Source organism: Heterodontus francisci, chromosome 26, assembly GCF_036365525.1.
Source record: "Heterodontus francisci isolate sHetFra1 chromosome 26, sHetFra1.hap1, whole genome shotgun sequence".
NCBI classification, from domain to species: domain Eukaryota; kingdom Metazoa; phylum Chordata; class Chondrichthyes; order Heterodontiformes; family Heterodontidae; genus Heterodontus; species Heterodontus francisci.
The window spans coordinates 41275672-41302691 of record NC_090396.1 but is presented as its reverse complement, the minus strand read 5'-3'; the positions used below and the strand labels follow the sequence as shown (position 1 = coordinate 41302691).

Genomic DNA, 27020 nt, shown 5'->3' with positions numbered 1-27020 from the left:
ATGTGGTAGAGTCTGTGGACTGCGCATCGGGCTCGTTAATTATCTTAAAATGCACAGGACCTGAGTGGAAGCAAGTCATCCTTGATTCTGAGGGACTGCCTATAGATAGATAGCTAAGTTTTACACTGCAAAGTCTGAAGTAACATTTATAATACAATTAACACTTGAGGTCACAAGGATGTCCGAAAACGTTGCATGTTAACCATTACTCCGATGTATCTTTCTCCCCCTCGGACTTTCTCTGCCCACCCCCCCTCCCCCCCCCCCCCCCCCCACCAATACCCATCCAAAAAAAAAAGAGTTAAATCTAATTCTTTACTGACTGAGGAGTGTTTTCAAGATTGAAGTTTCATGAAATCAAATTAAGGGTTTTTAACTTGAGAACAGATTGAAATAACCTGCAGCTTGGAAGGTTTTCACTGTATACAAGCCACAATTAGCCAGTATAACTTCAGGACATATATCTCACTCTCTGTAGAGAGGACCTCATAACATGGAGATATTTGACAATGCTACGTAAATTGTCATAAGCAAATAAAAATCTTTCCAACAAATAATAAATGCAGAAAACTCATCCTTTAATTTGAAACTAGCAATCTTCAGTAGTGGATGAAGTTTGTTTTTTGCTCTGGTGAAATAGCAGAGGCATACCAGGCTACCAGAACTTCACATGTGGTGCTGGATTATATGGGCCACCCCGAGGCAGAGTTGGAGATGGGGGCCCACAGAATCGCGATGGGTGGCGGAGGTGGAGGGCCCATCACTACCCCGCCACCAAACAATTTTGCCAGGGGTGGGATAGGCTTTTCCACCCATAGGCCTCTTAACGACCACTTAAGAGCCTCTTCCCACCACCGCTGGGATCTTACCAGCAGCAGGTGGTGCCTCCACCATGCAGGGTGGGCAATCTGTGGCCAGCAAAATCTCCAACCCCCTGGACTTCACAGCCACACCCACACCTGCCCTCGCCTGCACCTTCCAGACTGGCCCCGGCATCCCTGCCTCACTTACCCAAGATCTGGGTTCAAGGCCTCTGCAGTACTGGCAGTGGCCACCACTCCTGGTGGTGCTGCAGATACTGAGCTGCTGGCCCTCTGATTGACCAGAAGCTCTTGGAGGCAGGATCCCCATCTTTAAAGAGACGGTGATCCTGGCACCCGAAACTTCGCCTCTGGAACAACAGAGATTCACACTCGGAGTGGGGAGTGGGGAGTGGGTGGTCGCATGAAAAGACCAAGGCGGGGCTCCCCTGCCTTTTCAGTCCAGCCCGGCCCTGAGAGCCCCGCAACAAGATCCCGTCTGTGAAGTTTGTACAATCTTGTAGTTAATCTAATAGTTGGAAATATTTTGATCAGAACTGCAAATCACACCCCATATCAACGGCCCTGATTTTGCAGTTAGCAACAGCTGTTCATTTCACTTACATTTGCCCAGAGACCGTCTATGGGTTTTGCCCTGGATTAGAAAACCAACAGTGCCTTTTACAGGGGATCTGGGACCTGTGTGCATAGGGCAAACAACGGTGTATCTTCTTAACCAATCAGATTGAACGATATTTACTGATACACGCAAAGACAGGAACTGTTTATTAGAAAAGATAATTCAATGCCAAATCAAGTACAGAAAGAAAGATGGCATTGACAGAGATAACAGTGGCAGAAAGATCAAGGTTTTATTTTGAAGTCTCCAACAATGATTAAAATCTAAAGGAATTAGAACCCACACATGTAGAAGTTAATTTCAGTGCCAGCGAGGTTGTTTGGCAGCAATTAATACTTATCATGCCATTAAAACTTGACTTACATTGGAATGGACAAGTCCCAATTTTTTCTGCAAGTTTGCTGTGTCTATCACACAACTAGAGCAACTTCACGCTATTCCAGGTGCTTCAATGCTGAGTCTCTGGGCAAGATACTGGTATAACAGCTTTTGGAGGAGCAGGGCAAATTGGACAGCAACTTCCTGATTTCTGTATTTAACTGTGCATGTGCAGCTGCCAAACCTTGCAGTCCAATTTACACTTCACTAACGCTGAATGCCAATAGCCTCACTGTTAGGCTTACCACAAAATCTAGGCCATTGGAATACTACCACGTTACTAAATGACATCACAATGGACCTCAGGTATTGAAAGGTCAAACTGAGTCAGAACATCTAGAATTATTCATTAAATTAATATTCCTTATGCATTTTGTAAGAGACAAAACTACCAGACTTAAACCATTATTTATCACACAGACAGTGGATTGTAAAATGTATTAATTCGCAATACTGCTTAAAAATTCTTGAACAATGGAATCTTGTGAAATTAGTGACCCTGAAGGGTTTCCAATACCAACCTTTGAAATACTAAGAATTCTTTAAAACACATCCATATGTTATACTCTAGAAAGCCAGCTGGTAAAGGTAGTACTACAGCCAATCATTCCCCAGTCTAACATTTATTTAGAGAGTGAAATATTGTAAGCATACACCTCTTGACTCAACCAGACCAGTTTTAATAAGTGTCTCTCATTTCGTGCTCATGTGAAACCCTAATTAATGCCCTCCACCTGCATGTAAACACATTGATATACAATTGATGCCAGGGTAAAGGACATAATGGAGAGGGTGCAGGATATTCTGCAGGGGAAAGAGAGCGAGCCAGATGTTCTGGTACACGTTGGTACCAACATTGCGAGGACAAGCATCGAGGTGCTATGGTCAAAGTTTCAGGAGCTAGGGAGGAAGTTAAAGGGGAAGGAAGGTTCACTAGTGTGGTTGGGGAGGGCTTAAACTAAATTGGTAGGGGGGTGGTTATCAGCATATGGTAGAAAAAAGAAATAAGGTGCATAAATGTGAGAGTGTTAGACAGGACTAGAGAAGGGAGTAGATAGGAACACACTGAGAAGGGCTACAAGGAATGTAAAGACAGGACTACGATGCATGAATGTAAACACAAAATGTGGTGAATACAGTTGGTGAGCTATAAGCACAAATAGCAGTATGGGAATACAATGTACTGCTATAACAGAAAAATGGCTTAAAAATGGTGAGGACTGGGTGCTTAACATGCAAGAATATAAAAAGTGTTCAGAAAAGATAGAGAAGGAGAAAAAGGGAGATGGGGTGTAAGTTCTGATTAGGGAAGACATTGTAATGTTGGAAAGAGGGGATGCCCTTGAGCAGGCAAATACAGAATCCATTTGGTTAGGGTTGAGAAGCAAAAAGGGGATGATCATGCTACTAGGAGTATTCTTTAGGCCTTCAAATAGTGCGAGAGAGACAGAGAGAGGAGAAATCTGCAGGGAAATCAGAGACGTGCAAGAATTCTGGAGTAGTGACATTGGGGGACTTCAACTATACAAATATTGATTGGGATAATGTTAATAGTAATGGGAAAGGAACAGGGAGAAATTTCTGAATTGCATTCAGGAGAACTTCCTTGATCAGCATGTTCTCGGCCCAACTAGAAAAGAGGCATCACTGGATCTGGTGCTGGGAAATGTGGTGGGCCAAGTGGACCAAATGTCTATGGGGGGAGCACTTGGGTAAGAGTGATCAACGTATAATAAGGTTTAGACTAGTAATGCAGAAAAGCAAGGAACAATACAAGGTAGAAAGGTGTATTGGAAGAGGGCTAATTTCAATGCAATGAAAGGAGATCAAGCCAGGATAAAATGGAAACAAAAACTAACAGGAAAAGCTAACAGAAAAATGGGTTATCTTTGAGGAAGAGATGCTACAGGTACAGGGCTAGGCACATTCCAACAAGAGCGAAAGGTAGGGGAACCAAAAACAGGGCACCTTGGAAGACAAGGGAGATAGAGATTATGATGGGGAAAAAAAGATTGTATGATGCATGTCAGATGAATTCTTCAAGCGACAACCAAGCCAAATACAGTAACTTGAGAGGGCCAGTGAAGAGGAAAATAAGACTGACAAAGAGAGAATATGGAATAGACCGACAGTCAACATAAAAGAGAACCCAAAAATCTTCTCCTGACTTGTAAATAGTAAGCAGGTAGTAAGAGGTGGAGTGGGGCCTATTAGGGACATAGAGGGCAATATATGCTTAGAGGCACAGGGCAAGGCCAGAATACTTAATGAGTACTTTGTATTGGCATTTACTGAGAAAGAATCTGACAAAATATAAGAAGTGGAGAGAGTAGAGACAATGGATAATGTAAAAATTGAGGGAGGTGATGCTGGAAAGGATGGTTATGCTTAGGGTAGATAAGTCACCTGGTATGGATGGCTTGCATCCCAGATTGTGAAAGAAAGTGGGGATGGAGATAGTGGTAGGGCTTGCCATAATCTTCCAATCTTCCCTGGATATAAGGGAGGTGCCAGAGGATTAGAGAGTGGCGGATGTGACACCCTTATTCAAGGCAGGATATGAAGACAGTCCTAGTAACTAAAGGCCAGTTAGTTTAACATCAGTGGTGGGTAAGGTTTTAGAAATAATAAAAAAAAAAAATCAACAGGCACTTGGAGGGGTTTGAGGTAATAAACGATATCCAGTTGAGATTTGTAAAAGGCAGATCATGCTTGACTAATCTAATTGAATTTTTTGATGAAGTAACAGAGAAGGTTGATAAAGGGAATACAGTGGATGTTCTCTACATGGATTTTAAGAAAGTGTTTGATAAAGCACCAGATAAAAGGCTGGTCAACAAAATTCAGGCTCACGAAATAGGAAGGGAAATAGGAGTGTCAGTATCCAATTGGATGAAAAATTGGTTTAAGGGCAGAAAACAGCAAGACGTGGTAAATGGCTGGGTTTTAGACTGGAGGATGGTCGACAGTGGTATTCCCCAAGGGTCAGTGCTAGGACCACTGGCATTTTTGCTACATAGAAATGACTTGGATCTTGGAATACAAAGTAGAAATTCAAAATTTGCCAATGATAGCAAACTTGGAGGAGTGGCAAACAGTGAGGATGATACGAATTGCCGCAACAGGACAGATAGGATAGCGGAATGGCAAACAAGTGGAAGATAGAATTTAATACGGAACACCATGAGGTGATGCATTTTGGCAGAAGGAAATATAAACTTAATGGCACAGTTCTAAAGAGTGTGCAGGAACAGAGGGACCTCAAGGTGTATGTACATAGATCTGTGAAGGTGGCAGGCCATATTGAGAGAGTGGTTAGCAAAGCATATGGCATCTTTGGCTTCATAAATAGAGGCATAGAGTACAAAAGCAAAGAAGTTATGTTGAGCCTTTATAAAACTCCAGTTAGGCCCCAACTGGAATATTGCATCCAGTTCCGGTCACCACACTTTCGGAAGGATGTGAGGGTCCTTGAGAGATTGTAGAGGAGATTTAGCAGAATGGTTACAGGGATGGGGGACTTCAGTTACAAGGTGAGTTTGGAAAAGCTGGGTTTTTTCTCCCCCCTGGAGCAAAGGAGGGGAGATTTGTACAAGGCTGAAATAAGTTAAACAAGGAAAAAAATGTCCCCATTAACTAATGGTACAAGGACTAGGGGGCACAGATTTAAGGTTTTGGGCAAGACTTGATACATGTGAGGAAGATCTTTTTTTTTGAAAAACGCAGCGAATGGCAACAACCTGGAACACTCTGCCTGTAAGGGTGATGGAAGCAGAGACAATGATTTCAAAAGGAAATCTGGTGGCCACCTGAAGGAAATAAACTTGCAGGGCTATGGGGATCGAGCAGGGGAGTGGGACTGATCGAATTGCTTCGCGGAGAGCTGGCATGGACTTGGGCCGAATGGCCATCTCCTATGCCGTAAATGACTATGACTCTACAACTAATTGTGCACATATTGATCAAAGCAGGAACAGTGGATAGCTTCAACATAATTCATACTGCGCACTCATGTACATTGCAAAGTGCCCAGAATTTCCAACTGAACTATAGTTTCACTGAGAAGTGACCTGGGTGACGGATACAAAAAAAAAAATTGGCGCAATAGGCAGGATATGTCTGAGGCTGGATTACAGCACATTGTCGGCTGCACAGAAAATAACACTGGTCATTTGCTACAATTTAAGGACATAATCTATTGGTAGCACATGACGACAATATTGGCTGGGGAAAAAAGTCACTAATTCTCATTTTGATAAGTGAAGACATTGAAATAAAAACCACCTGGCTTTTAGTTCACTCAATAAATGGTACATTAATGGATGATATTTCCAGTCCAATACCTCCCATTAGCCCTCGAGTTGTTTAACAACTACAAATTACATAATTTGAAGGGGCGATTGACCTTTGATAGCACCACTCTCCAAAATTCAATTTAGTTGGTTTAGCTCAAAGTTTAAGGTGCTGGATTGTTGGGATAAACAAGGCCCTTCAGGGAAGGCAAGCTAACACCCCTAACCTATCCAACACGACACCATGTTCTTTACAGTGAAAACAGGAAGTACTGTTTCACACAAAGGGAAATGGAAAGCTGGAACTCGCTCCCCTAAAAGGCTGTGGATGCTGGGTCAATTACAATTTTCAAGATTTCAATCGATAGATTTTTGTAAGAGTAGCAAGAGATGTGGAGCAAAGGGAGGCAAATGGAGCTGATCAGTCATGAGATTTCCAGTTAGCAGAAGAGGCTCAAGGGGCTGAATGAGCTAGTTCTGCTCCTGTGTGGTTGACACTGCCATCTGAACTGGCTTAGCAAGCCACATACAAAAACATATATGGCTAAGAATTCCAGAATGTGACTTATTACCACCTCCTCAGGGAAAATAGCAATGGGCATTAAATACCACCTTTCCAGTGTCACCCGATCCAATCTGAAAAGCACGATACAGATTCACCACTGAATTAAGATTTCAGTTCCATTTTAAGTCTTTTTACCAAAACTGTAGTCATCTGAAAAAATTCAGAGCATATATTTCTCAACAAAACTATTGATATTTGTGGAAAAAGGAACCCTAGTTAACATATTCAACATGTCCAGTTCATAGATCAAAATCCTTCCCTGATTATATATTAGGCAGTAGGACTGCTAATTGTTGTAAAAATACTTCATTTTCTCTTGGCAAGTAAATGGTCAAAAGATGACGACATTTTCAGAGGCAGATTGCCCCAATCTTTGTAAATGCACACCATCACACTTTTACAAATCCATGCTAAATGTTTTCCTTTTGAATCATATGCCACAAAATCAAGTATTTCTAAGTCAATGTATAACTCAGGCCAGCGTTATTTCAGAGCTCAGCAATGTTCAAATTCACCCTCATTAGGTGAACCTCAAATATTAACTCTGGCCTTCTTCGAACTGAGATGGTCATCAAAAACATCTGCTATTTGGTCTGGTGTTCTTTACAGTGTAGAAAATAACATGGAAAATTAAATTCATCTCTATGAAAATAGTCGAGCAGGCATGGAATTGGCCAGGGAAAGGGCATATAGAATTAAATACACACATATGCATAATATATATTAAAAAAAAAATTTTTTTAATAAAAGGGTGGAATATACTCATGCCTAGAACAATTTAAAAAACCTAGGTCTGCAATAGTTGTGCTACCATGTATCCGCAGTTCAAACACTGGCAGGTGTGACTCCTCCTTCTTCTTTGGCCTCCTTGTCTCGAGAGACAATGGGTAAGTGCCGAGAGGTGGGTCAGTGGTTTGTGCAGCAGCGCCTGGAGTGGCTATAAAGGCCAATTCTAGAGTGACAGGCTCTCCCACAGGCACTGCAGATAAAATTGGTTGTCGGGGCTGTTACACAGTTGGCTTTCTTTACACTTCTGTCTCTTTTCCTGCCAACTGCTAAGTCTCTTCAAGTCGCTTCTCTTTAGCCCTGCCTTTATAGCTGTCCGCCAGCTCTGGCGATCACAGGCAACTGACTCCGTGATTCGTAGTCAATGTCACAGGACTTCATGCTGCGTTCGCAGACACAGGTGTGACAAAACACAAACTTAGGATATTTTTCTCCCACATTTATTAATGGATCATCCAGCTGGTTTCTTAAGTTGGGACTTGCCATCTCCCATGATTTTTGGACAGGGCTCATCAATTCGACCCAACTTTGATATACAGCTTGAGGTTTGCAAGCTAGGAACAAAATCTGTAGTTTGCATTTATGTAGAATTTTAATGCAAGGAACACAATTCACAGTTAGCTGAAATGAGAAAGGACACCAAGCTAAAAATTTGGTCAAACAGATGCATCTGGAGGAGATTTTTAATGAAGGTGGAGGGGCAGAGAAGTTGAGTGGGGAGTTTTAAAAGAGTGGGATTGAGGCAGCTGGAAGCTTTGCCCCAATGCTGGGACAAGAGAAGCCAATCAATGAAAAGCTGGAGACAGATGGACAAAGCATTCAGGAGGCAAGATAAAGCTGGAGGAGATTGCAGACATCGGTTGAGTAAAGGCTATGAGAGATTTATAAATGAGGAAGGAATTGAAATGGGATGTACCAGGAGGCAATTCTGGTCAATGAGGATGTGTGTTGAGAGCGGGTGCTGATGTGGGTCAAGATACATGCGGCAGATTGTTGAACAAGTCTATCCACTATCCTGTCAAGCATTTGGAGACATTTTTGTGAGCACGATAGATATGCAAACTGACTGTACCGTCCAACATGTATTTGTATTGATAATTATGAGAATTAGTTATACCAAATTACAATGGAATAGTGATTTATGGCTAACTTTAAATACAAAGTTTATTATGGATAAACTTCTTTAATGAAATATTCCTTCTCATTAACAATAGAGCAATAATGCACAAAAGACAACTACTTCTTTTGCAATCGAGTCTTCACTGGGTGCAATGAAAGTCAAATTAATTTAAGGCAAAAAGCAAACTTGCAGATTTCCAGGTAATTCAACCTACTAACTTCCTTCCTGTGACTGCATTTGCTGCTCCTCCAACCTTTTCTCCAAACTCTCTAAAATTCTTGCTTATCTTGCCTGCACCAGAAACACTGGCCGGGATTTTTCCCTCGGTCGACATGAGCCGTCCACTGACTGAAAAGTAGGTTGCGAGCCCGCTTCCGCCTGGCCTGGGGATACGACCGCATTTTGCGGTTCCCCGGCCTTTAAATGTTATGAGGCGGGACTTCCACCTGCTTGAGGCAGGAAATCCCACCTAATGGAGTTGCCGGCCAATCAGTGGGCTGGCAGTTCTTAGTCCTAGCAGTGCCATCAGGAGAGGTGGCCACTGCTGGGACTGCAGCCCTGTTTCAAGAAGATGTCGTCGGGGAGCCCAGAGAACAACGGTAAGTTTTTGGTGCCTCGACGGGGGGCAACGGTCGGGCCCCGACGAGGCAAGGGTGGTCGACTGGGGGGGACTGGGGTTGTGTTGGGTGTTGGCACAGGGTGCCCGATCATGAGGCCCCTCCCCCAGGCCGTTAGAGAGCCTCCTGCTTTCGTCAGGCGGCTTTTCTTAGGCTTGGGCCGCCCGACCAGCCACGGGTAAAATCCCCGTGCTGGCAGGCAGTGGCCGCTTAAGGACCTTGATTGGTCTCGGGCGGGCCGTTTTTCGCCACCACCACCCTGTGTAAAGTGGCAGCGGAGGCGGGAGCAGGTTGGAAGGCCCCCCCCCCCACTCCCTCCCCCCAAGGTGGGACTTCCTGCCTCAAGTTTTTGCCACCCCCCCCCCCCCCCCCCCCCACTCTCCCACATGCTTCACACTGCAGGGAGGGTCTGTGGCCTAGTCCACCCTCATCAACAAAGTGAATGTTTGTAAATGTACACACTTCAAATTATTTTACTTTCAATTGCATGTAATCTTGGGAAAGGGAAAAATTTAACACTAGGTATTCTTCCAAGTTATAGGCAAATGGGTAGAAAATCTGGCTCATGATCTTTAGAGCATATGCAGCCATTAAATATCTACTGATCTTGTGGGGAGTGGAGGAATATATTATTGTGCTCGTTACCTATCTGCCAGCTAAACTTTAAAAAACATTGTTCCCAGGATATGGGTGACACTGGCAAGGCCACATTTTATTGTCTATTATTTATTGGAAAATAAAGGCCTGCTCGGGTATGAAACTGAAAGCCAAACCGGGCCCGACCCGACCACATCCAACCCGAACGGGGCCTGGAGTCCTTTGATTTTTTTTCCCGACCTGGCCCAACTACCGTAATAAAGTTAATTATATCAAACATACCTTGTCCAAATGTTGTGATCCTCCATTCCGGCGGCAGGCTATTCCTGCAGAATCGTGCAGAAGTTCCCTCCCTAAGCAAGGCAACACCATGTCCGCGTCCAGCCCAACCAGACCCCAAATGCCGAACCCAGAAGAGAGAGATCCGACCCTGACACATCGTCGGGTCTGGTCGGGTTCGCGTGAGGTAGCCTTGCTTTATCAGAGAAGGTAGTGGTGGGCCTTCCTTAAGTGCTGCAGTCTTTGTGATGATGTTCTCACAATGCTGTTAAGTAGGTAAATTTGACCCAGCATTGAGGGAGTATGTCCAAGTCAGGGTTTTAAAGTGGAGGTGAAGATGTTTCAATGATCTTCTTGCTGGAGTTGGGAGATGCTGTTAAAGAAACCTTGGTTAGTTGTTCCAGCACAACATCTAGATAGTACATACTCTGACCATTGTACGGCACAAACAGCACACATTGAGTCCAGTGGAGGGGCACCAATCAAGTCAATGGCTCTTTGGTCAATGATGTTGAGCTTCTCAAGCATTGCTGCTGCTGCACCTATCCAGGTAGCCAGGTGAGTAGTGAATATTCCATCATACTGCTGATTTGAGCCTTGTAGATGGTCAAGAGGATGTGAGCGGTCAAGAGGTGAGCCACTTATCAGTGTACCCAGCCTCTGCCCTGCCCTTGTAGCCATAATGGTGATATGGCTGGTCCAGTTATGCTTCTGGTCTGTGGTGATCTCTGTTATGTTAATAGTGGGGAAACTAGACAATGGTGATGCTGTTGAAGGTCAAGGGGAGGTGGTTGCCCCTTCTCCTGCTGGAGATGGTTATTATCTGGCACTTATGTGGCATAAATGTGATCTGCCTCTTGTCAACCATTTTATAAATGACTTGGATGAGGAAGTGGAAGGCTGGGTTCGCAAGTCTGCCGATGACACGAAGGTTGCTGGAGTTGTGGATAGTGTGGAAGGCTGTTGTAGGTTGCAACGGGACATCGACAGGATGCAGAGCTGGGCTGAGAAGTGGCAGATGGAGTTCAACCTGGAAAAGTGTGAAGTGATTAATTTTGGAAGGTCGAATTTGAATGCGGAATACAGGCTTAAAGACAGGATTCTTGGCAGTATGGAAGAACAGAGGGATCTTGGGGTCCATGTCCATAGATCGCTCAAAGTTGCCACCCAAGTTGATAGGGTTGTTAAGGCGACGTATGGTGCGTTGCCTTTCATTAACAGGGGGATTGAGTTTAAGAGCCACGAGGTTAGGCTGCAGCTCTATAAGGCCCTGGTTCGACCACACTTGGAATATTGTGTTAAGTTCTGGTCGCCTCATTATAGGAAGGATGTGGAAGCTTTAGAGAGGGTGCACAGGAGATTTACCAGGATGCTGCCTGGACTGGAGGGCATGTCCTACGAAGAAAGATTGAAGGAGCTAGGGCTTTTCTCATTGGAGCGAAGAAGGATGAGAGGTGACTTGATAGAGGGGTACAAGATGATGAGAAGCATAGATAGAGTGGATAGCCAGAGACTTTTTCCCAGGGCAGAAAGGGCCATCACCAGGGGGCATAATTTTAAGGTGATTGGAGGAAGGTTTAGGGGAGATGTCAGAGGTAGGTTCTTTACACAGAAAGTGGTGGGTGCGTGGAATGCGCTGCCAGCGGTGGTAGTAGAAGCAGATACATTAGGGGCATTTAAGCGACTCTTGGATAGGTACATGGATGATAGTAGAATGAAGGGTAGGTAGTTAGTTTGATCTTAGAGTAGCTTAAAGGTTCGGCACAACATCGTGGGCCGAAGGGCCTGTACTGTGCTGTACTGTTCTATGTTCTAACCCAAGCTGGAATATTATCCAGTTCTGTTGTGGAATATTACGAGCTGCTTCATTATTGGAGCAATTGGGAGTGGAGATAAACACTATAATTGTCAAAAAAACAACTGACCTTCTGACAGAATGAGGTGTTTGATGGAACAGGTGAAGATGGTTGGGCTGATTACACTGCCCTGAGGATCATTCCTCCAATTATGTCCTGGGGTTATGATTGGCCTCCAACAACCACAAACGTCTTCCTTTACATCCGGTATGATTCCCCTGTGACCCCGCCCCCACCCACCCCTTGACTTCAGTGCTGCTAGGGCTCCTACAAGGTGGCATAGCGTTAATATGGATACATATTCAATCACAGGTGGAATAAGGTACATGGCTGATCGAGATTTGAGAGATATGCAGATATACTTACATTATGCAAGATTGTTTTCCAATTCACGGATCTCAACATTTTTGTTCATACTTGAATATTAAAACTTTCAATTTCAGTGCCCTAATTCATCTGAAAGCTTACTTTTAATGCATTCTTTTCACTCTCCTCTCACATATGCAAGGAAGAGAGACCAATTAACCTCAACTCTAAACTATTACTGATTGAGAACAAAAGGCTACCATTAACCATAAAAAAAATTATAAAACTGTCAGTGTATTTGCTCTGCACAATTGTGCTGACACATTAATGAAAAAGACAAGGCATATGAAGTATGTCTCAAGTCGTTTAAAGCTGGGAGAAAAAAGTTACTCATTTGGATTTCTGGTTTGTTATGAACATTAGACCGTGTAACATGCTGTCCTAAAAATTGCGATTTTTAAAAGTTCAAGACGGAGTCCAGAAGGTCAGGTGACCTCACCTCCACTCTGCGAAAGGTTACCAGGACAACAGAGAACACAGATCAAAGACAAAGACAGAGACTACAGCACTAACACCTGAAGAACAATGGGTTTCGCCCTCACAGAATTTTGGCTCATAAAGTGAGTCAGTAATTGGGAAAATGCTAATGTACCAGGCAGGTGTTAACATCTGGGAACAATGGACAGGCCCAAGAGGCTTTGTCACAGCAATAATCTATTGACTTCTGAGTCTAGATATATTGTACAGACTTCTGAAAGCAAACAAGCTACAAGAAGGGCACCCCATTGAGGTGCAGCCTCAAGGCAGGCTGCAAGAGAAGGCACCCTGTGGTGGCAGCTGGAGAGCGAGCGAGAGAGAACACCTGCTCTCTGAAGATATACAACAAAGGTTCCTTCGATAGCACCTTCCAAACCTACAACCTCTACCACCTAGAAGGCCAAGGGCAGCAGATGCATGGGAACACCACCTACAAGTTCCACTCCAAACCACACACCGTTCTTACTCGGAACTATATCGCTGTTCCTTCACTGTTGGTGGGTCAAGATCCTGGAACTCCCTTCCTAACAGCACAGTTGGTGTACCTACACCCCAAGGACTGCAGTGGTTCAAGAGGCACTTCACCACCACCTTCGAGAGGGCAATTATGGATGGGCAATAAATGCTGGCCTAACCAGCGACGCCCACATCCTATGAACGAATATAAAAAAAGACTTGAACCTGTTTTGAGAGTTGAAGCTTGCATTGGAGTAAAGGACCCACAGGATTGCCGGAAATCACACTATTCAGGGATGTCCAGGTTGGAAGTGCTCGGAGAAGTGACAAAGAGAATATTGCTTTTTGAAAAGTCTGGAAGATCCAACCCATTGCAACTGGGAGGAGTTTGAGACTTTGAACCACAAAGGATATCATCAAAAAGACAGTGTAAATTGTAAGTGTGGTATGAGTTTTTCAAGAGTTTGAATAAGTAAAGAACTAAAGTAAAGAACAACTACTTGCAAAGTACTATTTAGTTAATTGGAGATTTCTTTTAGTTTTAAAAGGAAAAGTCTTAAAATGTGAAATCTTGTCCTGTTATTCATTAAATTGATCTGGGGATTCATATCTCGTATTTTTCATTTAAAATGATCGGAGGTCGTGATGGCTTCAGTTCACAAATGGATATCTAGCAAGTTTCCAAAAAGATGATGGGCAACTTCCTGCCATGGATTATGAATCAGTATGAATAATTTAAGTAAACGACTCTCAGGAAAACAAAATCTAAAACAAAGTACTTCCAGTTACTCTTGTGTATTACTGTGTAGATGCAGATGTAAAAAAGTACCAAAAGTTTAGACTACCTTGCAACTAACCTGCAGTCACTAAAACATTAAGGGTAATAATAACTAAACAAAACAACTTTTCAGGATTTATTGCAAATTCAGTTGTCTGATAATGAAAAAAAATCCACAAGACTGCCAGGCATCAGCAAACGACGCTAATATCCCATAATATGATAAAAGATGCAGGAGACTGCAAAAAGTAAGGAATAGGGTGCACCTGGCATACAGATACATTATTTTAAAAAATTTATACATTATCAAGCAGATTAGTTCGCACTTACCTAACCGTAGTCGCTAGGCTCTTCAACTTTGGCAAAGTAAAACCCACACCTACTTGTTCCAAGTCATGTGTGGAGTTCCAAAGAATGAACAAAGGGGCATTAATATAGGAGTAATCATTACCCACTTTACAATGCAAGTCATCAATCAAGCGAGTATGTGTTTGGAGATTGCTGTTAGAAACAAAATTCAGATAGAGTTCAGAGTGGGCAGGTTCAGTATTTACCAGTAATTTTAGAGATCTTGCAACATGAGTGGGAGTTGGTGATGCAGGATAACACTTCGGTTTGCTTAAGCTCGAGAAATTCCTAATATTCCAATGCATACTACTCTAAACATCGACTGTAATGATAAGTTACCATAATTATTAGGGCTGTTAAATCCCATAGTAGTTTATGTATATGCTAGAGAAATAGTGTTTTATATCTGCCCTGCATGGGAGTAAGCATGGTCCTGAAGCTTAGTGTTTTTCAGTATTTAAACAAACAGGTTCTAGGTATCTGACAGGCTGCATTTTTTGCATGAGATTTGTGAAAGTCTGCAAAGTAAAAATTTTACAATCTCTCCCCAAGTCACGATAAACCACAAAATTCATTGTTAATTATAATTTTATAGACCGTGAAAAACATGCGGTCCTAAATAATAACCAGCAACAAAACAGACAGGCATAGCTGACAGCATTGTCACCCGAATCAGAAAATGCATTGTTCAGTCCAACAGAAGGACTTCAGCATGTAACCACAGCTGATAATCTAGTGTAACATTGCTACAGATGATGTTCTTTGCATGAAGTTAAACGGAGGCTCCATCTTTCTGTTCCAGTGAATGTTAAAAATCCAACATTGTGATCAAAGGAGGAGCAGAGGGGATTCTTAGTGTCCCAGCCAACATTCCTCTTTTAACCAACTGGTCTGCTGTTTTTGGGATCTTCCTCTGCAGAAAATAGCAATCACATTTGGCTGCAGAGCAGTAGCAATTGTGTGGGTATGAGAGTTTACAAGAGATGTAACAGGGTGCTAAACAACTACAAGTTTATTTATTTATCATCCAACCTACCATGAGAATGTGCTAATGTTTTTAAATAGCACTTTGTTTCAACAAAATTAAAAGTATTCTCCAACTTCAACTACAAAAGGGAAGGAGACAGACAGACACTTAACCTCCAGTTTGAAGAGGAAATCATTAATGCTGTTGTCTGGAAATAATCTGTCACTTTTTTCATGATACATATCTGCTCTACATTTGACAAGGAAAAATAATTAAACAAACATTTCCATCTGTCAGAAGTCTGAGTTTGCACCTGTATTTTTGTTGTTACCATAAAACCTCAATCTGTACAACCAGGAGAATGGCCAATCTTTACATCTTTCCCCACTGACCACCGTCCTGTCTTGTAACTGTTGATCAGCTAGAGTCCTATGTGCTGCTAACGACCTTTATTAATCACTTCCAAGTGTCATGATGACTCTACTACTGAATAGAGCAGTCATTGATTTTGTTCCAGTTCTATGCATAAAACAGTGAACAGACATTACATATCAAACAATACTTTACTACTGAATAAGCCACAGGAACTTCAGTTGTCTGTCTCCTGAACGCTCATCTTTTTATGCAAATGCATGGAAGTTCCAACAGCAACACATTTGGTGCCTATTTCTTCACTATGAATTTTGAATGATTTTCAGTCTTTTTGACTTCATTGCTTGCGAGCATTTTCAGAGGTCCATTATAGTCAGCCTAATGACCAAAAGTAAAAATGGAGAGTTCTTGGTACACTAAAAAAAAAAATTCTCCCTTCCAGGTACCACACCAGAGTCCTTTACCAAGAGGTTGAGAAAGTAACCGACACTTAGACTTTGCTAGTACCATTGCATTAGCGTTCATTAGGAGGTGGCAGGGGTGACTATAAGAGACACTTTCCTTTCTGCGTACAGCTTTATTCTTGATCTCTGCTCGGTGTTTCTCCCAAATGACCCAAATAAAATTGGAAACTTCCTTTAAGGAAAACAGCAGGCATAAACCTACATTCTGCTATACAGTGCATGTTATGTGGTGCACCAGTGGGCTGCTTGAATATATAAATTATTACACTCCTTGTTTCAAAACAAAAGAATTAAGAATCGTCAGCTCACATGACAGCCATTGGAGGCAGTGAATGTGGAGATGGAAACTCCATGCATAGTTTCCAGCCCACAGTGTATGAAGCAGAAATTTCATGACTAACCAGGACCAACATGTTGCTAAAATAATACAAAAATGCAAAAGAATAGAGTTTTATCTTTTGCAAAATTAATGATGATTATGAACTTCTGCTATAAACCACTTTTTAGTTCAGTTTAGTTTAGAGATACAGCACTGAAACAGGCCCTTCGGCCCATCGAGTCTGTGCCGACCATCAACCACCCATTTATACTAATCCTACACTAATCCCATATTCCTACCACATCCCCACCTGTCCCTATATTTCCCTACCACCTACCTATACTAGGGACAATTTATAACGGCCAATTTACCTACCAACCTGCAAGTCTTTTGGCTGTGGGAGGAAACCAGAGCACCCAGAGAAAACCCACGCAGACACAGGGAGAACTTGCAAACTCCACTTGCAAACAGGCAGTAACCTGAACTGAACCCAGGTCGCTGGAGCTGTGAGGCTGCGGTGCTAACCACTGCGCCACTGTTTATTTGGCTGCCAAATTATTTTTTGATGGTCAATCTGACCATAACTACAAGACAGTTTTTCATAAACTGAGACTGGATTACTTGCTATTCTAATAAATTATTTGAGTTTGATTGAGAAAAGCTGCCAGCATTGCAGTATCAGTCATGGTTTGACGCAGGGGGTTTTAATACTAAAGGGGATTACAATACCGTCTTTTAATATCTAAAGCCTAGTTGAGATCTAGCCTACACCGAATGGTGCAACAGCCTCCTTTCACCGATAGGAGCATAGTTGTATAGTACACTGGAACATCACCCTTTCATTTCTGGAATCTAGCTTTCAATCTAGCTCAGACTGATTACGTGAAAGCTTCTCTTTAAAATTATTAAAGCTGAATTTTTACTGGTCTTAGAAGGATGCTTACATTTGTTCATGACGTGCCAGTCTCAAGACATTGAGCAGAAACTCTAACTTCCTTTCACTAAGACTGCTAACAAGGATAGTCATTTTTTTTAAATGCTAAATGCATTAATATCACAATGAAGTTTTCATTTAGGTTGCCTGTGAGTCCAAGATGACCTGTGCATGGGGAACTAGAGATACTAGTTTTCTGACTATACCAGTATAAAAGCACAATAAATGAAATAAAGCTGAACAGATTCTACCTAGTTCTATGAGACATGGGTACAGTGCACAAAACTGGCACAAGTACTAGTAATTGGACAATCTTAGAGAGTATGGGCAGAATCTTCTGCACTTAGTCCCTGCTAAAACAGCGAGACAATTTTTGGGTCGCGAACCCAATTCACTAATGGGTGGGCTTACCCATAGCTCTTTAATTCAGCCACAGCATTAGCACTCCAATTCAAGAGGGTGGGCGGGACAATGCATCCATTCTGTCAAAGCAAGGATTTCTAATTAAAGTCACCCTGGCAGAAGTTGCAAGAGCTCATCAGCACTTGGATTTTTGAGGCTGCAGCAACTACAGGAACGAAGAGGTGGCTTGGGAAAGCTGCTCCCCAGGTCTCTCAAGCTGATGGTCCTGCTGCGGGATCCGAGGGGCTGCAATCAGATGAGATTTCTCAAGGATGGGAGGAAGAGACCAGCTTCTCCAACCAAGCAGGCGTGGATGGAAGTGGTCAAGGAAGTCAGCAGAAGTGTGGTCCCATCACCCTTGAGACAATGCACCAAGAGGATCCAGGACCTCAGGAGGGCATGACAGGCAAATATCAAGCCCCACACTGTCTTTCCCAGAATACTCCTGCACAGAACGCCTCAGCACAACACAGCTTGCAGCTCCACTAATTCCTGTCTCTACAGGTACCTCACATTCCCATCTAAGAAGTCAACATTCACACTCGCCCTCATCCTATTGCCCTCTTTTACCCATGCGTCACAGTCCTTCCCTCCTCTTCACACAAGCCATTCTGAACAATCACACCTCTCTGCTTCCCCTCCTGGCAGGTGAAGAGAGTGCACAACTTGGTGAGAGACAGGGGCCAGAATTTTAAGTTGGGCAGGAGGCCTCGCCCTCCAGCTGAAAAGTCAGGATGAGACCACCTCTGCCAGGCCTGGGGAGTCAGGCTGGGATTTTTTGCTCCCCAGGCTTTAGTTCGTTGTGGACAGGACTAATGGAGCTGACAGCCAATCAGCAGTTGGAGCTTCGGGGATGGCCCTCCGTAGGGCGCAGGGTGCCCGATCAAAAGGGCCACCCACCCCCCCCCCTCAAACCTCCCTCCACCAGCTCGCAAGAAGGCCTCCTGCTTTTACCAGGCAGCGTTCTTGGGGCCTTTGCCATCCGGCTGCTGAGGGTAAAATATACAAGGCGGTGGGAGGAGGCCCTCAAGTGCCAGTTAATTGGCCACTTGAGAGCCTTGATCGGCCTAGGTCAGTCGAGCCATCTCTTGCTGCTGCCCCCCAACCCCCGGTTCAATTTTACACACGCATCTCCACCCCACCAGCCTGCTCATTTTTGGGGGGGGGGGGGGGGGGCGTAAAATTTCGGCCCAAAATTCAGCACAGGCTGTGATCTGTCATGACTGCCTGAGCCTCCTGAAGCACTGGTTGAGCGAGCCGATCCTCTGTCTGAAGACTATGTTGGAGGTCTCACCTCCTTACAGTTGGATCGGAGTGTCCATCCCTTCTATCCTTTGGAGAGGCTTGCAGCTGGTGGTGTTGGTGGTGTGGCCTCTGCTCCTGACAACTCAGCAGAGGTGCAAGATGGACTTCTATAAGCTGCTCCCATGCCATGGTGAAGGCAAGCAGCAGGGAACTGCGGCTGAAGGTGAGTGAAGTGCTAGACAGGTGATATGCCTTCCAACAAGTCAGTAATCGCCTATCAAGCAGCGAAAGCACTCTGGGCAGCAGCAGTCTGACTATGGCCATGGGTGGAGCTCTTCCAGTGTCACTGATCAAAGCTCTTTCCAGCTTGTCATTTTCACTGAAGAAGCTCTTCCTGCTGTGCACTCCTCAGTGGCCCTGTTGAGTCGCTGACAGGTAGGGAAACTTGTCCTCTGGCTGGGAAATCCAGAAATGAGGATCAAAACTGTTCTTAATTGGCTTTTTGGTTACTTTAATTTTCTTAGACATATAAATCGTACAAAAGGTGGTAAAGGAGGAGTGGGGCTGATTAGGGACCATAAAGGGGATTTACACATGGAGGCAGAGGGCATAGCTGAGATATTAAATGAATACTTTGCATCTGTCTTTAGCAAGGAAGATGCAGCAACCCAGGCAATGGTGAAAGAGGTAATTCAGACACTTGAAGGGCTAAAAAATGATAAAGAGGATGTATTAGATAGGCTGTCTGTATGGCTCGACTGACCTAGGCCGATCAAGGCTCTCAAGTGAATAAAGCACCAGGATCGGATGAGATGCATCCAAGCATACGGAGGGAAGCGAGGGTAGAAATCGCAGAGGCACTGGCCATAATTTTTCAGTCTTCTTGAGACTTGGGGGTGGTGCCAGAGGGGAGGAGAATTGCAAACGTTACACCCTTGTTCAAAAAAGGGTGCAAAGATAAGCCCAGCAACTACAGGTCAGTCAGTTTAACTTCAGTGGTGGGGAAACTTCTAGAAAAAATTATTCCGGACAAAATTAATAGTCACTTGGACAAATGTGGGCTAATTAAGGAAACCCAGCATGGATTTCTTAAGGGAAAATCATGTTTAAGTAACTCACTTGAGTTTCTTGAGGAGGTAACAGAGGATTGATGAGGGCAATGCTGTTGATATGGTGTACATAGACTTTCAAAAGGCATTTGATACAGTGCCACACAACAGACATGAGAGCAAATTTATAGCTCATGCAATAAAAGGGAAGGTAGCAACACGGATACGAAATTGGCTGAGTGACAGGAAACAAAACATAGTGGTTAATGGATGTTTTTCGGGCTGGAGGAAGCTTTGTAGTGGATTTCCCCAGAGATCAGTGCTGGGATCTTCGCTTTTCCTGATATATATTAATGACCTAGACCTTGGTATACAGGACACAATTTCAAAGTTTGCAGATGATACGAAACTTGGAAGCATTGTGAACTATGAGGAGGATAGTGTAGAACTTCAAAAGGGACATAGACAAGTTGGTGGAAAGGGCAGACAGGTGGCAGATGAAGGTCAATGCAGAGAAATGTGAAGTGATTCATTTTGGTGGGAAGAAAATGGAGAGACAATATAGAATAAAGGGTACAATTCTGAAGTGGCTGCAGGAGCAGAGGACCTGGGTGTATATGTGCATAGGTCATTGAAGGTGGCAGGACGGGTTGAGAGAGCGGTTAATAAAGCATACAATATCCTGGGCTTTATGAATAGGGGCATAGAGTACAAGAGCAAGGAAGGTATGTTGAACTTGTATAAGTCACGAGTTCGGCCTCAGCTGGAGTAGTGCGTCCAGTTCTGGGCGCCACACTTTAGGAAAGACGTGAGGGCATTGGAGACAGTACAGAAAATATTCACGAGAATGGTTCCAGGGATGAGGAATTTCAGTTATGAAGTTAGATTGAAGAAGTTAGGACTCTTTTCCTTGGAGAAGAGAAGGCTGGAAAGTGATTTAACAGAGGTATTCAAAATCATGAGGGATCTGGACAGAGTGGACAGAGAGAAACTGTTCCCACCCAAGAAAGGATCGAGAATGGGAGGGCACAGATTTAAAGTATTTGTTAAGAGACGCAAAAGTGACAGGAGGAAAAACTTTTTCATGCAGAGTGTGGTTAAGGTCTGGAATGGGCTGCCTGAGAGTGTGGTGGAGGCAGGTTCAACTGAAGCATTCAAAAGGGAATTAGAGTGTTTTATGAAAAGGAAGAGTGTGCACGGTTAAGGGGAGAAGGTGGGGGAATGGAACTGAGGGATCTGCTCTTTTGGAGAGCTGGTGCAGACACGATGGGCAGAATGGCCTCCATCTGCATTATAACAATTCTGTGATTCTGAATTGCTTACCAGACAGATCCAAGGGGGTCCCTGCCTGCCTTCAATCCTGTCCTGCAGAAATGCAGAAGACGGCAGGAGCCAGACCAGATGTCAATTTCAAGGGATTTAACAACTCACACACACAAAAACCCACCTCTCCTTGGCTGGGAAAATTCTCCCCCATAAAGAATAGATGCTATGGGAAACAGATACATCACCTATTGTATTTGAGAATGCGCTTATGAGTCTGGCATGAAATTATTCTGTGGAACAGTACAGATTTTTATCCAATATCTAACCATCCAATAACCAACTTGGGCTTGCTTGATAATTCGTCCAGCAAGTCTACATGCAGAACTAGTATCCCTTATTCAGTTATTAGATGATCTCAAAAAGAAAGGGTAATATGAGCAGACTGGATCCTGAAGAAGTGGAATAACCATTGTGAATTTGTTACAGTGATGTTCTGTAACATTTCACTGGACTACCTCCCATTTTGAAATCTCATGTGAATGAACAAACCTGTAGTAATAGAGCCTGACCTCTGGACATTCCAAAGCACTTCAATCCTGTCCTGCAGTTCCTATTGTGATATGTTATAATGTACCTGTGATAACATAGGAAACACAGCAGCCAATTTGTGCACAGAAAGGTCTTATAAATGGAAAAGAAAGATGTTCTTTTCTGACAAAAGGTCATCAATCTGAAACGTTGAGTTTTTCTCCACAGGTGCTGTCTGACCTGCTGAGTATTTACAGCATTTTCTGTTTTTATATTGGATTATCTGTTTTCTTTCTTTTAAAGTTATGTTTGTTGATATTGGCCTGAACACCCAAAGAACATCCCTGCTCTTCACTGCAGTTCCATATAATGTTTTACACCAACTATAAAGGGCAGGCTGGGCCTTGGCTTAACATCTAATCAACAGAACAGCATTCCATCATGACACTCAGGTAAGTGTCTGCCTAGATTATGTGCTCAAATCTCTGGAGTAAGGCTTGAACCCAGGGTTTTCTGAGGACAGAATGCTAGTAACTGACTCAAGGCAGACACATATCGCTGACTCATGTTGCTATGCTTCTGCCTAAGTAAAAGTTTATGTTTGTAATGGAATTAAGTGGTGCCAAAAAGGAATGATACAAACGGCACCTCACTGGCAAATTCCATACAGTGTTTATACTGATGTCCAAACGGTGTCAAAAGATTCACTCCATCCATTCTGAAATCTGCAGTCTTTGTTTCAGATCTTTCAACCTCTGAAATCTATCTGCATAAACTGTGGATGGTGTCAATGCTATTTCAAATCTTCAAGCATTCAGGTTACTGTCTGCAGTACATTCTTTGTATCTTACACATTGCAATTGCCACTACAGCTGTCGCAACAGGAATTTCTCTGGCACCTTTAACACTCAAAAGTGCTTTACAAAAATGAGCAGGAAAAAAATGGGCACTAAACCAAAGAATTACATATCAGGAGGTGTGACCAACAATTTGTTCAAAGAAATAGGTTTTAAGGATTGCATTAAAAAGTGAAAGGAAAATGGTTTTAGGAAGAGAATTCTAGAATACCTGCCTAGGTGGCTGAAAGCCTGCTGAATAAAGGTAGGGCATGTACCAGGGGCTGGGGAGGATCATAGTCCGAAAGGAAGATAAAGAGAGGACAAGACGAAGCCATGAAGAGGAGTCAATGCAGGGCAGAAAGATTAATGAGAGACAGGTTCTAAAGAGTGATCAGCAATTCAAGGAAATAAATGGCACTCAAACTGAAATTTAGAATATATTGTACACATGGTAAACACGCTAAAAAATATAATCATAAAGCTCATACTATTATTGTCATGCCACATTTTAGTGCAGCTCCCCAAACCCACCCCAGTACTAGCTGTACATGCAAGTAGAAATGCAACTTATTTATTTATTTAGAGATACAGCACTGAAACAGGCCCTTGGGCCCAACGAGTCTGTGCCGACCAACAACCACCCACTTATACTAACCCTACACTAACCCCACATTTTCTACCACATCCCCACCATTCTCCTACCACCTACCTACACTAGGGGCAATTTACAATGGCCAATTTACCCATCAACCTGCAAGTCTTTTGGAGGTGGGAGGAAACCGGAGCACCCGGCGAAAACCCACGCAGACACAGGGAGAACTTGCAAACTCCACACAGGCAGTACCCAGAATCGAACCTGGGTCGCTGGAGCTGTGAGGCTGCGGTGCTCACCACTGCACCACTGTGCCGCCCAACTGTTCAGTGAGAATTTCAGGAGAGGAGGATTGCAGCAAAAAAAAAATTAATTTGCGGCTATTTTTAAAATTTTCAACTTGTCAACAAATTTAATCCCATTTCCATGTGCACCATCTGGTTTTGAATCAACATACTGAAAAAGCATTTGACAATTCACAATTAAACCTATCTAAGGCTAGCTTCCAAGGTATGAGCCTAAAAGGAATGCTTTAAATTATACTCAAATGTACCCTCTCCGATTTCTTTTCTTTGTAATCATTTTTAAGACTTTCTTTTGTAAAATTTGAATGGCTTCCACTTTCAATACTACCTAAGAAATGGATGGAGAGAATAGAAACCATTTCATTATGTTCACATGGGGGCACAGTAACGTACTGCCTTTACTAGTCATGCAAACCGGAAGTGCCAAAAGACTTGGATCAAATACAATTTCTTCTCTCTTGACTTATTCCCTCTATCTGCCCACATCTGCAGCTATCTTTGTCTTACACATGGCCACAGCAAACTTCCTCAACTAACCAAAGCAAGCAATTTAAAATTAGTTCAAATTAGCATGCATGATACCTTAAAATGCAGCAGAGTGCTTTAATATATGGACAAGCATATATTATGCAAAAAGTAATGGCAACACTCACTGTCTAGGCCCACACATGGAGAAATGCCCCTTGCATTTGGGAGAGGCAGTGAACTGCTGTCTGCATTCATGGAACTGTATCCAGAAGAGGGGATGCCTTTAGAGGGAGGGAGCAAATGGGAGGGGAAAAAAGACAATAGTGCTTTCACACACAACAAATAGGATTTAATCCTTGGGTTAGCAACCGCACTGCAGTATAACAATTCAGCACAGATTGCAGTCGTAATTTATTGAATTAAAGACCCTGAGCCATTGTTTGGTCAAATAGCCTATTATTTGGCTAACAAGGAAAATACTTTTGGTAAATGGATGTTGGACAACTTCTAAACTTGTGAACTCACGCAGGCCATTTTGTTAAATGATCTATGCAATACTGCCCTCATTGATTTCAAGCAATTTTCGTTGTATTCTTGGGCACTCATCCAATCCTCACTGTACTTACATGCAAACATATGTTGACTATCAAAGTCAGCCACCTCAGTTAGTTATCGAAAAGCTAAGTATTCACATATTGTGACCGCTGCAAGATGCCCAGTCTTAACTGAAGATGCTCAATTACCACTGATAGCACAGATCATTTCGAGTTATTAATTTGGCTAATAAATCAACAGGACTTTCAAGCAAAAGATACTTACCACTGACAAAAGCATCCATCTTCCTATGAATGGTTTCCTCCCCCATCACTTCCCAATTCTGCTGCACAATTCCCTAACCAGAAGGGCAGGCCAGTCTATTCCTTCAATTGTACTGACTGACGCTAGACAGTACAATGCATAGAATTCGAAATCACCGAACCCTGGATTTTTACATCTTGCATGGTTTCTGAAACCGATTTATCTGTAAGTTTTGTTTAAGTACAACCAGTAAGAACAAAATGCTGAGGAACTCCGGCTTAGAAATTCAATCGCACCTAAAAATGGGCATGCAGGTGAGCGTTTCATGCACCTTTTAGTACGTTTGTATGGACAGCGGAAAGCAGTGCTGAAACCTCAGTGCAATGAATCAGGTGCACAGCCAGTGCTCCCCTGCTGCATATTGGTTGTGCAATTGTCGGAGAGGCAGAAAATCGTGCATTTCTGGCAATAAAGGCAGACAGTCCCTCTAAAAGGGCAGTAAACTGTGGCTGAAGACATCAGGAAACCTGCTGCAAAGCATTAACTGGCTCCCTGGTGCCAAGGTCAAGGAATTAACAGAGCTGCTGCAGGGCATTCTTCTGAAGGAGGGAGAACAGCAGAGGTTGTGGACCACGTTGGTACCACTAACATAAGTGGGAAGAGGGAGGAGGTCCTGAAAGCAGATTTTAGGGAGCTAGGAAAGAGATTCAAAAGCTGTAAGCTCAGGATTACTGTCAGTGCCATGTGTTAGTGAGCACAGAAATAGGAGGATTAAGTGACTGAAAATGTGGCTGGAGAATTGGGAAGGAGGGCATTAGATTTCCAAGGCATTGGGACCAGTTCTGGGACAGGTGGGACCTATACAAGATGGACCGGTTGCACCTTAGCAGGACCGGGACTAACATCCTTGTAGGGAGATTTGCTAGTGCTGTTGGGGAGGGTTTAAACTAGATTGGCAGGGGGATCTGAACCTGAGAGGGAGCTCAGGTGGGAGGGAAGCAAGACTGATAACAGGAAGTAGAAAAGTAATAAGTGAAATTAGACAGACTAAGAGAAGGCATGCAAATAGGATCAGAATGTGGAATAATGTTAAAAGGACAAAGTTAAGGGCACTCTATCTGAATGTATGCAGCATTCACAACAAGGTAGAAGGTACAAATAGAGGTAAATGGTTACAGGGTGATCAAGACTGGGAACTGAATATTCAAGGATATTTATCACTTAGGAAGGATAGGCAAAAAGAAAATGTGAGTGGGGTAGCACTCTTAATAAGGGGTGAGATCAGTACATTAGTGAGAGAGGATCTTAGATTGGAAGTTCAAGATGTAGAATCAGTTTGGGTGGAGCTAAGAAAGAGCAAGAGGCAGCAAACATTGATGGGAGTTGTTTATAGGCCAAACAGGAGTGGTAATGTTGGGCATGGTAGAAATCAGGAAATTAGAGGTGCATGTAACTTGGATAATGCAGTAATAATCGGCGACCTCAATTTACATGTAGACTGGGTAAACCTAATTAGCACTAATGCTATGGAGCACAAATTCCTGAAGTGTGTACGAGATGGGTTTTTGGAGCAGTATGTTGAAGAACCAATTAGGGATTGTGCTATTTTATATTTAGTATTATGTAATAAGAAAGGGATAATTAATAACCTTGCTGTAAAGGAGCCTTTGGGAAATAGTAACCACAATATTATAGAATTTTACATCATATTTGAAAGTGATATAGTTCATTCTGAAACTAGGGTCTTAAATCTGAACAAAGGAAACTATGAAGGTTTGAGGGGCAAGTTGGCTATGGTGGATTGGGAAAATATACTTGAAGATTTGATGTTAGATAGGCAATGGCTAGTATTAAAGTAGTATTACATGGTCTACAAAAAATATACATTACTGTTGGGTTTTTGTCTTAGAGCAAAGATGAATCAACCAACACTTAAAAATAAACGTTAAAGATTGCATTACATCAAAGGAAATGACTTAAGTTTGCCAGAAAAAGTGGTAAGCCTGAGAATTGGAAGTGATTTAGAATCCAGCAAAGGATGACCAAGGATAAAGGAAGGGAAAAGAGAATATGAATGCAAGCTAGCAAGAAACATAAACGTGGACTGTAAAAGCTTC

At 43.0% G+C, this 27020-nt stretch overlaps 1 protein-coding gene across 7 annotated transcripts in view; it reads right to left on the bottom strand.

The window, feature by feature from the left end:
- The window catches only part of LOC137384287 (septin-9-like), a 413392-nt gene that overhangs the window by 71620 nt on the left and 314752 nt on the right, over positions 1-27020 (bottom strand). For 4 of the 7 annotated variants that reach the window (XM_068058094.1, XM_068058097.1, XM_068058096.1 and 1 more), the window contains one exon: positions 24291-24386. The exons of the other annotated variants lie outside the window; for them this stretch is intronic. In XM_068058094.1, coding sequence (XP_067914195.1) covers positions 24291-24386 — 96 coding nt within the window. The remainder of the gene's footprint in view (positions 1-24290; positions 24387-27020) is intronic. 7 annotated transcript variants of the gene reach the window in all.